General features: G+C 51.9%; 2 protein-coding genes across 18 annotated transcripts in view; both read left to right on the top strand.

Annotated features, from left to right (window-relative positions):
- The window catches only part of FAM117A (family with sequence similarity 117 member A), a 34,878-nt gene extending 25,903 nt beyond the window's left edge, over positions 1-8,975 (top strand). For 7 of the 17 annotated variants that reach the window (XM_068919364.1, XM_068919363.1, XM_068919362.1 and 4 more), the window contains 7 exons: positions 282-448; positions 4,104-4,220; positions 4,783-4,896; positions 5,266-5,400; positions 5,992-6,214; positions 6,595-6,715; positions 7,260-8,975. In XM_068919364.1, coding sequence (XP_068775465.1) covers positions 282-448; positions 4,104-4,220; positions 4,783-4,896; positions 5,266-5,400; positions 5,992-6,214; positions 6,595-6,715; positions 7,260-7,599 — 1,217 coding nt within the window. In that variant the 3' untranslated portion in view covers positions 7,600-8,975. The remainder of the gene's footprint in view (positions 1-281; positions 449-4,103; positions 4,221-4,782; positions 4,897-5,265; positions 5,401-5,991; positions 6,215-6,594; positions 6,716-7,259) is intronic. The other 10 variants (XM_068919368.1, XM_068919370.1, XM_068919367.1 and 7 more) reach the window with 3 other exon arrangements.
- Positions 8,976-9,565: 590 nt separating this feature from the next.
- SLC35B1 (solute carrier family 35 member B1) lies at positions 9,566-15,416 on the top strand. The gene is made up of 9 exons (XM_068918929.1): positions 9,566-9,771; positions 10,570-10,673; positions 10,769-10,899; positions 11,477-11,507; positions 11,728-11,885; positions 12,259-12,385; positions 13,256-13,362; positions 13,657-13,810; positions 14,165-15,416. The coding sequence occupies exons 1-9, from the start codon at positions 9,668-9,670 to the stop codon at positions 14,215-14,217; spliced, it is 969 nt and encodes a 322-aa protein (XP_068775030.1). The 5' UTR covers positions 9,566-9,667; the 3' UTR covers positions 14,218-15,416.
- The last annotated feature ends 357 nt before the right edge of the window (positions 15,417-15,773 follow it).

The following is a 15,773-nucleotide window of genomic DNA, read 5'->3' on the forward strand; positions in this document are numbered from 1 at the left end:
AGCTAACTACGAGCAGCAAAAGCATCTGCGCTGGACTGGCTGGGCAGTGGCCTGGCCTGGGCCAGAAGAGCTTCTGCTACTCTAAGAGTGGGAACTTGGTGGCCACATTAGGAGCAATATGACTTTGGTTCCCGAAAAGTAGTTGGACTTCTCCAGTCTGTACATCCTAGTTCTCATCTTGTGATCTTTCCAATGGCTGTAGACTGGGTAATTGCGATAGGTGTCGCTGTATCTTGGCTTTGGAAGTCTTAATTTTTTTTTTCCTTTTTCCCCTTGTCTAGCCAGCGTTCCATGTGCTGCTGCTACTGAAAAGACCTGCCGGCCCAGGCAGCCCCGTGTGCGGCGCACCTCTTCGTTAGACACCATTGTGGGTTCGTACCTCTTGGGACAATGGCCACGGGATGCTGACGGGGCTTCCACTTCATGCATGAATGACAAAGCTACCCAGGTATAAATGCTCAAAGACTATGCATGAAGTTTCTGGGCCAGGAGAGGGTTGCAGAACAAAACAGACTGTGTAAATTGGAGATGAGTAGAGAAAGCGTTAAATTTTTCATCTGTCCAGCTGCAACTTTCTAGGAAGACTTCTTTTTTTTCTCTCCCCCTTTTGCTTCTCGGCTTCAGTTCATTCCACTTTGGTGCAGAGTTAGAATTTCCTTGGCCTTGTTTGGAGGCAGATGGCCTCTGGCTTTCTGCTCCAGTACTGGCTCAATGCTACTTTTTTTTCTCCTAGCTTGCAGTTCTGGGCCAAGTCCTTATATAACACTCACGGGCTCTGTGCCACACACTGAGAAGTCAAGGGTGCTCCCACAGAAGGCCTTCCTAGCACGAACAGCACAGCACTCTGCTGTAGGATGGAAAAGGTCCAGACCTCGAGGAACTCTTAGCAACCTGTAAATATTACTCTATGGCAGCAAATACCGCTTGCCTATCTGTAGAGGTGAAAGAATTTAGAAGGATAAGAGCATCCGTTTGGTTAAGCAGTCGTTTATTTAGCGCATTCAATCTCTGTTAACTTGCTGTTTGATCTTTGCTATTCAACAATTTATTACTGGGCTGTTTGCAGGAAATTCTCAATTGGATTCCAACTTCCATTGTCCTTTTCCAATGTGTTCTTGCCTGCTTTTGTTTCAGTTCTGGTGCCCAAGCGCTCTGCTGAGGGCAGAGGGCATGCTGGAAAGGAAAGGAAAGAATTTGTCTAACTTTATTTCTGTGTCAGGGAAGCACACTCTTCCTTTCTGTCTTAAGGCAATGGTGGGAACATTTAACCCCAGTGTTTTGGAGCTACAGCTTCTTAGCTTTTCTTGCACGTGGCCCTTTATGGGAAGGGGTTGGAGAAGACACCTCCTTCTTCCCAGAATGGAAGATACCGCTGTGTTAATTCTGACTCTGCTGAATATGGAGTGGATCACTCAGCCTCTGCAGTGAATAGGCCAGGTGTGCGGCAGTCTTTCATCAGTTATCTGAAGTGTCTTGCAAATGCTAATGTTACCTTGCAACATGCCTGTGAAACAAGCAATTACGTCTGCTGTTACACAGGCACAAACTGAAGGGGGGGGGGGGGCCTGTTAAATGACTTGCCTATTGTTGGAAATTGGGAATAAAGTCCTGATTTCTAGACTGCCCGGAGTATTAACAGAATGTTCCTCGTCATAACCTCCAGGACTTTGCCACTCCTTCCATGTTTTCAGGCATAATAAAGTTATCAAACTTGGGACTTTATCTGCTAGCCAGTACATGTTTACTTCCCTTCTTATTCAGCTACTGATCAGCTGTTTTGCAGAGCTCTGTAGATTTGCTATCTTAAGGTGGTTAAGTGAGAGATTCAAGTGCAGGTGCTCTGTGTGGGGGTGAGGATGGCAGCAATATACATGATTGGAGCTTGTGGCTTTAGCTTGCTGCGCAAAGCATTTTTTCTCTCTTTTTTCTGAGGAAGCGGTTTTGCCACAGTTAGTACAAAAGGTTCTGTAATTTCCTTCTGCCTTGACTGTGAGTCTGCCTGTGAGAGGTAGGATGCGTATGCGTTCTTTCAGGCCTTCCTATTGCAAAGAGTGTCTTTTCTTCCTTTTTAGGTCCTATTTCTTTGTGAGCCCTGGTATAGTGCTTAGTACTCTGGGTATCAAGGCAATGACCGAAAAGATGGTGCTGAGAGTAGAGATCTGGAACCCATTAAGGCCCAAGGAAACCACTGCTGTGAGCCTGGTGTAGGGAGGAAAGCAGCACCAAGAGCAATTTTACTGGGCTCCATTTCCAGGTGCATGTCAGACTGGCATAAGTGACTTTTCAAACAGGGAGCTGCAGGGTGCTGTTGCTCAGGAAACTTCTGGGGACTCGAGATGAGTTCCCTCCTGCAGTTCAGGAGCACGCCTAGGAGCTGGAGCTGAGCTTTCCGCAGCTTTTCCTATTGCAGTAACGTGGGATGGGGCCGGGGTCTGTCCTGTGACTCTCAGATCTTTTGACGCTTCTCGTTGGCTTTCTTGTGTGTGTTATCTACAGGGATGTGAAGTGGCACAATGCTTTGGGATAAATGCCAAATAATGATGTTTGAGTTGTTTAGGAGAGAATATTTGAGGTGGGAAATGAGATCAGAAGTGTGGCATGCTAAAACTGCGAGGTTGGTCTTGGCCATGGGGTTTCCTATAGCGTTGGTCTGTTCTTCAGCATTACCTGGTGCTGTACCAAGAAACCGTTCTGGACCGCTTTGAGTTCAACAGGGCTTCAGCATAATGCTTCAGGCTGAACCAACTTCTTTCCTCAAACCAAGCAGGCTGAGCACTGCAAATGGAACAAATTCTGTATTGTGATGTTATCTGCTTACCAGCACTGCAAAAAGGAGCTGCAGACAACAGTTAGTGTTAGCAGTGGAGAAGACATTGCACTCTGCCCCCTCTGTGTCAAGAGGGGTTCGGTTCAGAGCCTGAAACTCAGAAGGTTGGATTTCTGCCTCAAAATCTCCTGTATCGAGTTACAAAATGGAAGCCGCGTACCTCTCAGGATGTTTTGCCTTGTTTCTTTGGATTAAGCGGGTTTTAAAACCCCTTTTGAGAGGAGAGGCTTCTGTCATCCTCATGACTCAACAGGGTTGTTTAAAACAGCTGCTGTTCTTGCAGTAGCCTCTGGGGAGATCAGCTAAGCTGCTTGGAGAGGAACTGTTCTCAGGCCCTTGCACCTTCTGGCAGCGTGTCACGAAGGAGGGAAGTATCTTCCAAAGCCTCCCACAGAAATGGCAGGCAGCAGAGTGACACAGGGTGAACGCTGAGCGGCATGGAAGCGTGATGTTGGGGGGAACAACGGCCGGCTGATCTTAGAAACCATGTGCCTTAGGGCTGTTCCGATGCTGGAGTCTCCCACTGAGTGCCAAGCTCATTGGAAGGAAGTTCACACCCTTTGCTGATCAGATTAACAGCACTTTTCTGATGGCCATTGATATTTGAAATGTAGCTGTTGCTTGGGAAACAGCTGTGTAATGTGGTGCTGAGGCTGTTTTTCTAAATGAAGAGAGTAAGCTGAGAACTGCCAGCCCTGCAGACTGACGTGAGCTGGAGAGGCAGCTGGGGTCCTCCAGCGCTCGGGCCTCCAGTCCGCAAGCCAAACGCTGGGTTTGGTTACGCCTTTGAACTCCGATATGGGAGCCTGAGGTCTCAGCAGCGAGCTGTGTGTTCTCACAGTTGGGTGAGGCTTTTCCTCTCGGTAATGCTTCTCTTCTCGCTGCGATGAGTGCCTGAAACCCTACGTCGCTTTCCATCAGACGGGAGCCGGTGCAGGCAGCGCAGGGGGGTGGTTGCGGTTGTTTCTCCAGAGTAATGCATTGGTGTACTTTATCTTGCCAGGTACTTGTGATTAAGCCGCTGACTTCTGAGTAGGTCTCTTGCCATGTATGTCTGTGAGGTCCATATGAGGTGCAGTTTCCAAGAGGCACAAATCTGGTCAAAATGACTTGGATTTGGCAAATATTAAAGTTAGATTCTCTTAGAGTATTTTACTGAGCATTGATTAATGGGGGAAGGCTGGACTAGGACAATGAATGGGCAGTCGTTGGTCACTTGTATTCTTTGGACTCTACCACCGGTCTCAAAAACAGTAAATGTTGTGATTGTTCTCAGCCATGTTTCTCGTCACTTCAGACTCCAGTGTCCTGGTATGAAACAGAAGTGGGGAAAGCCAGCTCCAGTACTCACAAGCGTTCTGCTTCTTGGGGTAGCACAGATCACCGCAGAGAGGTAAAAGAGACCACTCCCAATGCTTAAGCAAGATTGTCTTTGCAGCTAATCTGTAGGAGGTCCCTGCTCGCATGGGAGGGGAGCGGGAGGACAGGGATGAGAGGTTACTTTAGGAGATGCGACGTTAGCCCTTATTTTGATCCCTACCGCTCTGACTGAACTGGAAGCTGATCTTGTTGGCTTCCTTTAGCAGCAGCCATTGTAAAGAAGCTCCACTGAGGCTCTGTGCGTTGCTTGTATGTGTTGCAGCGTATGCGGGTTCTGGCAGGGCTTGGTTCATAACTTTCTGTAGGTGGAAGATAACCCAGAGGAGACCTGGAAGATCTACCAGAGGAGAGGCTTGGGCCACATTTTAATGGGGGAGTTTGTGACTAGGCCTTGAGAGTACTTCTGGTCTGTCCTTTGAGAGGTTGCCAGAGCTGCTTATTGTGTGGATAAACTGTGTCTATTTTGGCACTTCCTTGTGGGCTGGAAGAAAGGGGGAGGAGAGAGAAGAGATGATCCTTTTTTGGTGGAGGAGCATTGGCTTGTCTGGTTCTGTAGCTGAAACTTTGTTTGCTAGATTGCCAAACTGAAGCAGCAGCTCCAGCGAACAAAGCTAAATGGCAGAAGTGGCAAAGAAAAGGAGAAGAGCTCCCCACTCCAGGGGGACCATGCTGTCCTTGGATCGCTCAGGGTATGTTCAAGTCTCCCTTTGCTCTGCTGTCACTGTGTGCCCTAATGAGGTGGAGAGCAAACTCCTGTTTCTGCTGGCAGGTGCCCAAGCTGTTCTCTGACTTCTGCTCTCATATCTGAGAGAGGAGAATTTTTTTCTCTTCTTCCCCCACGTATATACCCCTTCTTATCTCCAATATGTCCCTGTGAGTGCTTTGATTTGCAGCTAGTTTATCATGTCCTTTCTGTCAGTCTTCTCTAGTCAGCCTGCTGGAAGGCTTTGGCTGAGCTCTGGAGAGCTGTGGGAAGTGAGGAAGCAACTGCTCTGAGCAGCAGCTGAGTCTGTGCAGGTGTAACTAACTCCTCTTTGTCTGACTCTGGATTGTTACAGGACTCTTCTTCAGGATTCTTTTCTCCGTCTCCCGTTTTGAGGCTCAGCCCCTGCTTACACAGGAGCCTTGAGGGGCTAAACCAAGAACTAGAGGAAGTGTTTGTGAAAGAACAGGGAGATGAAGAGCTTTTGAGGGTGAGTGAAGGCCACTAGAAGACTTCCCTAATCTCCTGGGTGGTCTCGGAAATCCTTTCTTCTAAGAACATTGCCCATATCTGTTCCTTGGCCGCAGGGGACAGTCTTCATGTCTAGTTTCATTTTGTGCTAGGCATATAACTTTTGGAATTGGGCCAAAAGGCTGCTGGCTCCCCTCCTGAAAACTTGCTCATGCTACGGGAAATCAGCCAGTGGTAATACCAGGACAGATGACACCTCATTGACAGCTTTAAGGCACTATGTTAGAATGGCATCCAAAGGCTACTTTGTACTGTGCAGCTGTGGGAGAGATCCCAGGCAGCTTGTGAACTGAAGTTTATTGCGGTATACAGAGGGCACCTGGCTGCCTTTGCTGTCGCATCGTGAGCCCTCCATGTGTGAGCATCCAGCTGGCAAGGAAAAAGAGTCTCTGTAGGAGCCTGGAGAAATAAGTCCAGTCAAGCACCCTTCATATTTTCTGGGTCAGAGGGGTAGGATTCCTTTGGCCAGTGAAGGTGCAGGTGCTGTTAAGCTTTTCCACTGGTGTGAAAGGACTTTCTTGATCCGCTAAAGGCTTTGCTTCCTCCTTAGATCCTGGATGTCCCAGACGGCCACAGGGCGCCAGCACCGGCTCAGAGAGGCTCCGGAGATGCGTCCCTGGCCCCGGAGCCCAGCAGTAGCAGCTGCAGCAGTCTCTCTCTTTCTCCTTCCCCTTCTGTGCCCCTCCGCCTTTCTCCACACACCCCAGTGAGGCTGGCGGCAGAAGAGCTCTCCTCTGCTGCGGATGAGCTGCAGCCAGAACCAAAGGAGAAAGGTAAATGCTGTGAAAAGCAAAGAGGCTGGGAGCTCAGGGGAGACAAATGGTGCCAGTAGCGTGGCAACCTCAGTGCAAGGTCTCCTGTCTCATCCCTGTTTGCACGTTGGGTTGGAAGCGGCAGTTAAAATAGGGGAGGAAAGGGCCTCAGCCAATTTAGCTAAACCATAGTGGACTCTTCAGGTTCGAGTAACTAGCCTCTACTAGTTACTAGATGGGGGATACGAGCTGGGAACTAAACAGATCTGATGTGGCTTTGGGATATTGTTGTAGCCTGCAGCACTGGGGTCTAGAAAAGCGTGTCTGGTGTTGATTTAAAGAGCTCTGGTTTCTTTTAAAATCTTCTCAAAAAACAAAAAAACCCCATCTTTTCCTCCTAGAGGATGGCAGCCCTTCTCCCGTCCTGGCCTTTGCTTCTTCTCCTCGGCCCAACCACAGTTACATGTTTAAACGGGAACCTCCTGAGGGATGTGAGAAAGTCCGGGCCTTTGAAGAAGCTTTGTGAGTATGAGGCGTCATTGGCAGAAGAGAGCTCGTGTGAGATCGGTGCTACAGCAGGATGCTGGGGTGGGTGGGGGCAGCTGAGGCTCCAGCTGCTGTTGCCACCCTCTATTCTAGAAAGTGGGGAGCTGCCTCTAAAGAAAACGCTCTCCCAGCAGAAATGTGGCTGCTCCTGGTGCAAGAGCTGAAAATCCAAAGCACTGCCCCCTCAGATGTGCTCAGAAGGGTCTTTTTTTGGTTCCTTGCCCTTCCCAGGGAGCAGTTTTTTCTCAGGCATCACAGCACCTTGAGGAAAGAAAAAAGAGCTGGTTCTCCTATGAATAAGTGTGCTTTTGAAACAAAGCAGGCTCTTCACACTGCGCTGCGGAGCCTGTTCTGTGCCTGAAGAAAGGGCCGGCTCACAGTAAAGGCGATGCAGCTTTTAGTCAGGCTCTTCGAAGAGCCCGACGAACTCTAGGTGTTTGGCCTGCAGCTGCAGGCCTGACAGCTCTGTGCCCTTGGGAGTGTCTGTTCCTAATCCCCTCCGCTCTTCTCTCTCCTTCAGATCCCCCAGCCCCGATCAGCCTTTTCAGCCTTCCTGCCCAGACAAGAACAAAGTGCACTTCAACCCCACCGGTTCTGCCTTCTGCCCGGTCAGCTTGGTGAAGCCTCTCTTCCCGAATGTGGGCTTCCTCTTCAGGGGATTTTCTGCTTCTTCCAGCCCTGGCACGGACTCATTTACATCCTGTCAGTCCTCGGCCCCCACCCCGTTCCTTGGGATGCGGAAGGACCCCGCAGTAGATGGCTTTAGCGAGGTGTCTAAATCGCCGTCGCTGAACTACGAACACTGGAAGCGTGGCCAAACGGAGGAGAGCGTCGTCTTCCACAGCTCTCTTGTGATATGAAGCCTTGGGGAAGGCTGGCCAGCCTCAGCATCTTGGGCTCCTCAGTGCATCTTAACCAGCCTGCGGAGAAGAGTGCCTTGGAGTTGGGACATGACAGCTAAGAGGCAGCCCTGGGGTCGAGAACCGCAGCAGCCTTCCTCCGAGGGTGACGAAAACTGAAGTGCCGTGTGCCACAGGACTCCTCACTGCTGGAGAGGCTTGTTTCTCTGAGCCTCCCCTGTTCAAAGCACTTTCCTGTGTTGAAATGTCTTTGTTTCCTGTGCGATTGTTTTGCTGGTAAAGAGCAGCAGGGCACTGCTGCCATGAGCAGAGGCAAACTCGGGCTCCCTGGCTCTGAAGGAGGTTGAGCTAAGAGAATTCAGGTGGAGTTTCCCAGCACTTCCCCCGCCATGGCTGTCTGGGTCTTGCTGAACCCTTGGGAGTGGGAAGGGAGGAGAAGGGACATGTAGGAAGGCTGCTCCTGAAGAAGGCAGAGCCTGGCCAAGGTGCCTCCAGAAAACACGTGTTGGAGCAGAACTTGATGTGCATCTGCGCTATTAAGATCTTGCTGCAGAGCACTGAGATAGATGGTGGGAGGGAGGCCATGGATCGCTGACGGTGCCTCCTGGGGGCACCTTATGCCTCGAAGCAAGCCTGGAGCTCTGAGGAGCCTTGAGAAAGCCCTGCCACATGTGGGAAAATGGAGATGACTAAACACTGGCCTGTGCATCCCCAGGGGCTGGAAAGCTGCTCGTGTGCCTGGGGCAAAGCAGGCATTTGCTGCTCTGCAGTGGCTTTCCTGCAGGTGGGCAAGGGTCTTCTCAGTGCCTCGGCCTCCCTGAGGGGAAGAGGGGTGGAAATTAAACTGGCAGTAACAGAGGTCTCGCTCGAGGGAGGCTGCTGCTATAGAGAAACTATGTGCTGCTTCCCAGCCACGGGGCCAGGCAGCCGGGCTGGGGGTCGGGGTGGGACTGCCCTGCTGCACCCAGGGGTGAGCGCTGGGCCTGGAGCGGTGATGGCTGGGACCGCACCTGGGCAGGAGCCCCTGAACCACGCCGAATCCAGCAGCGCTGTCCCAAAACGATGCCTTAGAGGGCAAAGCGATAACACAGGAACATGGATTGTTATGCCTCTCGACAACAAAAGTATTTGATTTGTGTTCTGTTGTAAAGGCTCGGCGTTGCACTGAAGGAGCCTGTTTTCTTGTATCTGATGTAGAAACTCTATTTTCTTCCAAAGACACTATTTTTGCAGCTGTTTGAAGTTTGTATTTTATGTATGTGTTGCAAAGCTTAAAGGAGGAACGTTAGTTTTGGCGTTCCAGTCTTGTGTTTAGAGGAGGGTGTTTTTTGCCAGTTAAAAGGAAAAAAAAAAGAATAAATATTTCAGGCATCAGGCGTACCTCTTTTCTTTGGGGTTTAATGGGAGCGGGAGGCGGGGGAGAGTTGACAGCTGAGCGGGGGGCGGAGGGGGCTGCTGCGGGGAGGGAGCGGCCATGGGGCCGGCGGGCGGCAGGACCCCGCGGCACGCTGCTGGCCCGCCCGCCCCTAGACGGCTTCGCCCCGCCTACTGCGCATGCGCGCCCTGCCCGAGTCGCTCAGGCGACCGCCCGAACGCCAACAAGGCACCGCCCGCTGGCTCCGCCCCCGGCCCCCGAACCAATGTGCGCACACCACATCGGGGCGCGTCACCGTCGGGGACGCCCTCGCCGAAGGCCCCCAGCCCGGGGCCGTCCGCGGCGCCGCCTGGCTTGAGAGCCTCCCCGCGGCCGGGCGCGCCGCCGGGCCGCGGGGGCTGCGGCCCCCGCGCGACCTCCGAAGAGCTTGAGACGCCGCGCCCGCTCCCCCCGCCCGGCTCTCCGGTGCCGCCCGCCCGCCCTGGCCGTGCCCCGCGCCCGGCGGCGCCAGGGGCGGCCCCGGCGCGGCGCGGCGGGCCCCGAGAGGCGGGCGGGCGGGCGCACGGAGGCCGCATGAGGCCCCCCGCGCCGCCGCCGCCGCCGCCACCAGCGCCGCCACCGCTTCCGCCGGCCGCGCTGCGGGATGTGGCGCTGGACGTGGGCCCGGCGCTGAGCGGCCGCGGCGGCGCCGCCATGGGCGGGGGCGGCCCCGCGCTGCCCGAGCGCCTCCGCCTGCCCGTCTGCTTCCTGGGCGTCTTCGCCTGCTACTTCTACTACGGGATCCTGCAGGAGAGCATGTGAGGGCCGGGGCCGGGCCGGGCCGGGCCGGGGGGGGCCGGGAGGGGGTGGGAGGGCTGGGCTGGGCTGGGGGGCCGGGCCGGGGGGGGCCGGGAGGGGGTGGGAGGGCTGGGCTGGGGGGCGGCCAGAGGGGGCTGGGGGGCCCGGCCGGGGGGGGCTGGGAGGGGGTGGGAGGGCTGGGCTGGGCTGGGGGGCAGCCAGAGGGGGCTGGGGGGCCGGGCCGGGGGGGGCCGGGAGGGGGTGGGAGGGCTGGGCTGGGCTGGGCTGGGGGGCGGCCAGAGGGGGCTGGGGGGCCCGGCCGGGGGGGGCCGGGAGGGGGTGGGAGGGCTGGGCTGGGCTGGGGGGCGGCCAGAGGGGGCTGGGGGGCCCGGCCGGGGGAGCCCTGGAGGGGATGGGAGGGCTGGGCTGGGCTGGGGAGCGGCCAGAGGGGGCCGGGGCCGGGCCGGGCCGGGAGGGGGTGGGAGGGCTGGGCTGGGCTGGGCTGGGGGGCGGCCAGAGGGGGCTGGGGGGCCCGGCCGGGGGGGGCTGGGAGGGGGTGGGAGGGCTGGGCTGGGGGGCGGCCAGAGGGGGCTGGGGGTCGGGAGGGAGTTGGAGGGCCGGGCCGGGGGGAGGCTACGGGGTCGGGCCGGGGGGGGGCTGGGGGCTGGGCCGGAGGGGTGTCAGGGGGGTTGGAGAACTGGGAGGAGTTGGAGGGGTGGCCGGGGGGTACCAGGGGGGCTGGAGAGCTGGGCCGGGCCGGGGTTGGAGGGCTGAGCTGGGGCTCTGCCCGCACTTACTCCACTCCGCTCTGCCCGCAGCACTCGAGGCCGCTACGGCGAGGGCGCGGCGCAGGAGCGTTTCCAGCACGCCCTGTCCCTGGTCTTCATCCAGTGCGTTATCAACGCCGCCTTCGCCAAGCTCCGTGAGTGCCCCCGGCCCTGGCGCCGTGGCTCTGCCGGGCTGCTGGCCGCCTGCAGCTGCTTGGACTCTCTCCTTCTCTCTCTCTCTTCTTTCTAGTGATCCGGTTTTTTGACTCGGTCAAGGTGGACCGGACGCGGAACTGGCTGTACGCGGCTTGCTCGCTCTCCTATCTGGGCGCGATGGTTTCCAGCAACTCAGCTCTGCAGTTTGTCAACTATCCGACTCAGGTGAAGAAGCGCAGGCTGCAGAGGCGCGAATGAGAGAGAGGGCAAGAAGGAGAAGGCGTTAAACTTACAGCTCTTGCTTTTCTGATGCTTGGGGTGCTTACGTGCCCTGGAACCGCTGCGCCGAGGAAGTTCTTGCTACGCGAGAACAAGCCGCTAATAATTAGCAGGAGGGAGCTGTGATTTTGGCGCTCATCTTTCTAAGGCTGCCTTTGTGGGGCCATGACCTGTCACTTTGCTTCCTCCAGCAGCCCTGTGTGTCATAGAGATGGCTTAAGAGAGTCGAAGTTATTCCAGAAAAGCAATAACAGTACCTGGAAGTGGTAGACATTAGGAAGGGGGGGTTGGCACTTAATGTGTGCAGGCTTGGGACAGTATCTGAAACTTCCCGGACAGTTGCTGGAGCGGTCTCCCCACTGTGGGTCCTTGTTCTTGTGTTCTGGAGCCTCTGGTATGTTTTACCAGAGATGGGTATCAGGGTGGTCTGATCCGGTACGGTTACCCTTGGTTTCCCTGATCTCTTTGCTTGTTGTCAGCAAGCGATGGTGCGCAGTTAGTTAAGGTATTCTTTCTTTTACAGGTCCTGGGCAAATCTTGTAAGCCCATCCCAGGTAAGCAGTCTTCACGTATCTTCTTGTATACTTGCGTGGGTTTCTCATACCCTGAACCAGTCCATGGACCTAATTTTTAAAAACAGTATCTCTCTTTTTCTGTCTTTTCTGCTGCAAGAAGAGCAAGCACTGCAGTATGCACCTAGTTTTTTGCTGGGCAAAGTTAAATTCCCGTGAGAGGCTTTTGGAGGTAGTTCACGATGTTGCTTCTTCTTTACAGTCATGCTTTTAGGAGTGACTTTGCTGCGGAAGAAGTATCCACTGGCCAAATATCTCTGCGTCCTCTTGATAGTCACAGGCGTGGCCCTGTTCATGTATAAGCCTAAAAAGGGGGCTGGAAGCGATGACCACGTCTTTGGCTATGGAGAGCTCCTTCTAGTGAGTACTGCCAAAGTACGAACGTCCCAGGGGCTGCGTTGGTGGCCGGTCTGATGACGAAAAAGCAGTTGTGATACCGGTCTGGCTGTGTCTTTTGTATAGCAAGCATGCTTTAAAGCTGGTATTAAAACACGGACGCGTCGTTGGTTTGAGGCATGCGCTCTCAAGCTGTGGCAGGGGATCAGTGCATGAGTACGCACGCGTCTCTCCTAGCATAGGTTTTGAGGCTGCATAATTGCTATTTAACAGCTGATTGAAACGCAGAGGAAAAAAAGGGGGTGCTTCCAAGGTGTTCCCCAGAAGGAAGAAGTAATGAAGATTTTCTTTGCTCTTCTGTTATCTCTCTCTCCCCAACCCCCCTGTCCCCCTTTAGCTGCTGTCTCTGACTTTGGATGGACTGACTGGTGTATCTCAGGACCACATGAGAGCTCACTACCAAACTGGCTCCAATCACATGATGTTAAACGTTAACCTGTGGTCCACCTTGTTCCTAGGGGCTGGTAAGGAAGAGCCTACGAAAGCACAGCCACCGAGCCCTGAGGCTGCTGTGTGACACCCTGTGGGAAGAGACATCGTGTCCCGTTCTGAAAAGGGCCTAGAACGTGTTCTGTGCACAGTTATAGTTTTGCATTTATTTGTTGTTTTTTTTTTTTTCTTTACATGAAAGTCCTTGGTCAGTGTAGCTCTTCTCATGCCCGCTAGAGGACACTGCTCCACGTACAGTTTAGTTACCCAAAGCCTGTTCACTTCTGAAAAGTTCTTGCTTGCGTGTGCTGGCTCTGTGATCCAGACATAAGCACCTGGGTTTCGACCTGTTGGCCCTCCTGTTTTGGCGCAGAAGCAAGCCCTGTCACCGTAGCTCCCTGCTCCAGAGAAGGAGTAGTACTTCTAATTAATTGCTTGGGACTGTTTTGTCGGAATTGGAGATGCACATAATGCTGCTTTCATTAGTTGTTGAGGAAGGTGATCTTTTCTCATCTGTCTTGTCGGGGGGGGGGGTTATTTGTTTGTTTAATAATTTTCCTTTGGTGGAAGGTGCATGCCTAACACACACAAGCGTTGTTGTGTTCTGCTGGGGCACCTGCTTCTTCCCTTTTATTTTGGCTTCAGCCAGTAAGTGGTACTGTGAGGGAGAGACGTTGCAAAACTGGCAGGAAAGGGGGGCTTTGTCACTCTGAGGGGCTTTGTTTGTTTTTTCTTTCATGTGACAAGATCGCTGTCAGGGAAAGCTCACTGCTTGCCACCAGCCTTCGCTGGGTAGAGTTTAGCCTTTGTCAGGTATTGAATGTACTGGAATTACCTTACATAGGCAGTGGCTACTCACGCTGTTTCTGGGCTGATAAATCACGCTTCTCATTTTAATCTTCTAGGGATACTGTTCACTGGAGAGCTCTGGGAGTTCTTGAGTTTTGCTGAACGCTACCCTAGCATCCTTTACAATATCCTGCTGTTTGGCCTGACAAGTGCACTGGGTCAAGTAAGTACGTTTTCATTCCCTATTCTGCAGTCTTAATTGAGATTTGCTTGCATAGTTAAAAGATGGAAAAGTAAAGCTGTCCCACCTTCTCTTGCTCTGGTTGTTGCTTACTTTCTGTGCAGGCTACCTACAAGATTAAAGTTGGTTTAAACTTGTATGCCAATAATCAAGATTTGGGATAGACTTTTATGGCTAGGACTGAGTAATTTTCCTGCAAAAAAACAAAAACATGAAGATATGTGGTGTACTTCTTCCAGGCAGAGTGACAAAACTTTTTTTTTTTTTTTCCTCCAGAGTTTCATTTTCATGACTGTCGTATACTTTGGACCTCTGACCTGTTCCATCATCACCACAACGCGGAAGTTCTTCACCATTTTAGCATCCGTCATTCTATTTGCTAATCCCATCAGCACCATGCAGTGGGTGGGGACCGTCCTGGTGTTCTTGGGTAAGTCTGGGAAGAAAACATCTGAAGTCTTTTCCCCCGTTAACTTACAGAGAGATGATGTGTAGAGAGGGGAGCGCTAACAAAAGATGCTAGTCAAAAAACCTAATTGTATTAGAACACGCTTGATGGAAAAGTGTCTTAATAGCCTTACTGGAGCAGAAGAGGGACTTCTGGCAGATTCTCTTTTTTATCTTTTTTTTTTTTTTTTTAAACACTTGGTAAGATAAGTCACTGCCACTCAGCGACCGTTAGTAAGTTGGTATTGTTAAGCCTATTTTCATATAGTCCCTTGCATTATGTTTGTTTGAAGACTGTGAATTTGCCATGCACATGGATTATTTTATTTCTTTGCAGGCCTTGGACTTGATGCCAAATTTGGAAAGGGAGTGAAGAAGACATCCCGTTGAAGAGATGTTTGAACTCTGCAGTTGGAATGAACTTTTAATTTATTGTCTTGTACCTCAAAATCTGTTATGAAACTGGACTCAGGATGGGAAATTAGAAGGGGAGCGTTTGGATTTTTTTTTGTTCTAGTTTTTTTAATTCTGAATTGTCTTAAAGTGTAATACTTTTGTTTTAAATGTAATCAAATGTTTACTTTTTTTTTCCTGTAATCAAAGCTGCATTACTAGATTCTAGCAGCAGGATGAAATCCTTGCCTTAAGAGGAGCAAAGGCTACATATCTTTATTAAAGAAAAGGAGACAACGGCCATTTTTCCAGAACTTTAATTTCAGTACAGCTGACTGATCTTGGGGAGAAACTGTCTTTGGATCTTGCAGCATTCTCTTTTGAATCTGCTTCGTGCAAACAGCACACCTTGCTCCAAGGAGAGGGCTAGTCTTAGAATACTTTGTTTCAGTGTGTTTGGCATAGCCTGGAAGGACCTCAGGATTAAGTGCCTGTGACGAAGACAGAGCCCCCTTCTTCTGATTTGTATGGTTTTCCATAACCGAGAACGGGCTGGTGGAGCAGCCAGTCGGACATTCTCCCATTAAGGTAATATGTGTAAACATTGAGTTGCATTATATGCTTCACCTGATCCCTTCTAAAACCGAAATAACTCTTGGCATATGTAAAAGTTTACAGGACCAAATTAATTCTTTTCATCCCCCCTGCTGCTGAAGGAACAAGACCCTCTGCTGCTAAAGCCATGCCAAGGTTGTGTGACAACAGCTTCTAAATGTTGAAAGGGGCCTTGTTAATTAACCACCATCACCGAGAGCCTTGGAGCGCCTGCTCCCGAGTGCACCCGCTAGCTCCCCAGTGTTGTAGGGGAGGAGTTACTATCATAACGATGCCTTCAGAGTTGGAGAGCAAAATTCTCCAAAGAGCAAACTTTACACATGAAAGCATGTTTCTACCAGCTGTCGCTTGGTCTCCATCTGTTCTGCGGCTTTGGCCTTTTGCCCCTCCAGATGGGATCTTGATCTCTTTCCTGAGCGGCTGTTGTAAGTCTCTTTCTCTAGCTCCCCCCTCGCCCACCCTTCCAGTGTTTTTTACAACTTTTTTGGCCTCAAATTTGGTTTTGATTTTAATCTTTATCCCATAGCTCTACTCAAAAAATGTGGCTTTTGCACAATTAAACCTGAGGATATTGAAATTTACCTAGACGGGTTTTTTTCTGTCACCTTCGCCTCTTTGCTAACTTTTATTGTCTTAAAGGTCAAGTGATAAGTAGCAAGCAAATATATTCTCTGTAGCAGAGAATCCTGAAGTAAAAGCTTCTGTCACTTAATTCCACTAATCCTGCCTGGTGAATGCCATGTGCTGGCATCTGCTACTGTACGGAGATTCCTACTTCTCTGAAGATAGAGGTACTGGGAAGGATAATTCGAAGGTGACAAATACTATTTCTGTTTTATAAGAAGGAATGGAGAAATTGCATGACTTGTTCATAAATATTGTGGCAGACATGGGGATTGATTTTTCTTTGTTGTGTCTTAATCCTGAAAGCATCCTTT

The sequence above is a fragment of the Struthio camelus genome, chromosome 25 (assembly GCF_040807025.1).
Source record: "Struthio camelus isolate bStrCam1 chromosome 25, bStrCam1.hap1, whole genome shotgun sequence".
Taxonomy (NCBI): Eukaryota; Metazoa; Chordata; class Aves; order Struthioniformes; family Struthionidae; genus Struthio; species Struthio camelus.

What these genes read in the sequence shown, in the direction of transcription:
- SLC35B1 (XM_068918929.1), top strand. Translation starts at nt 9,668, where the DNA reads ATGGGCGGGGGCGGCCCCGCGCTGCCCGAGCGCCTCCGCCTGCCCGTC. An exon ending in CACCTTGTTCCTAGGGGCTG is followed by an intron (nt 12,386 to 13,255) that starts GTAAGGAAGAGC and finishes TTAATCTTCTAG; the next exon opens with GGATACTGTTCACTGGAGAG. An exon ending in TGACAAGTGCACTGGGTCAA is followed by an intron (nt 13,363 to 13,656) that starts GTAAGTACGTTT and finishes TTTTTCCTCCAG; the next exon opens with AGTTTCATTTTCATGACTGT.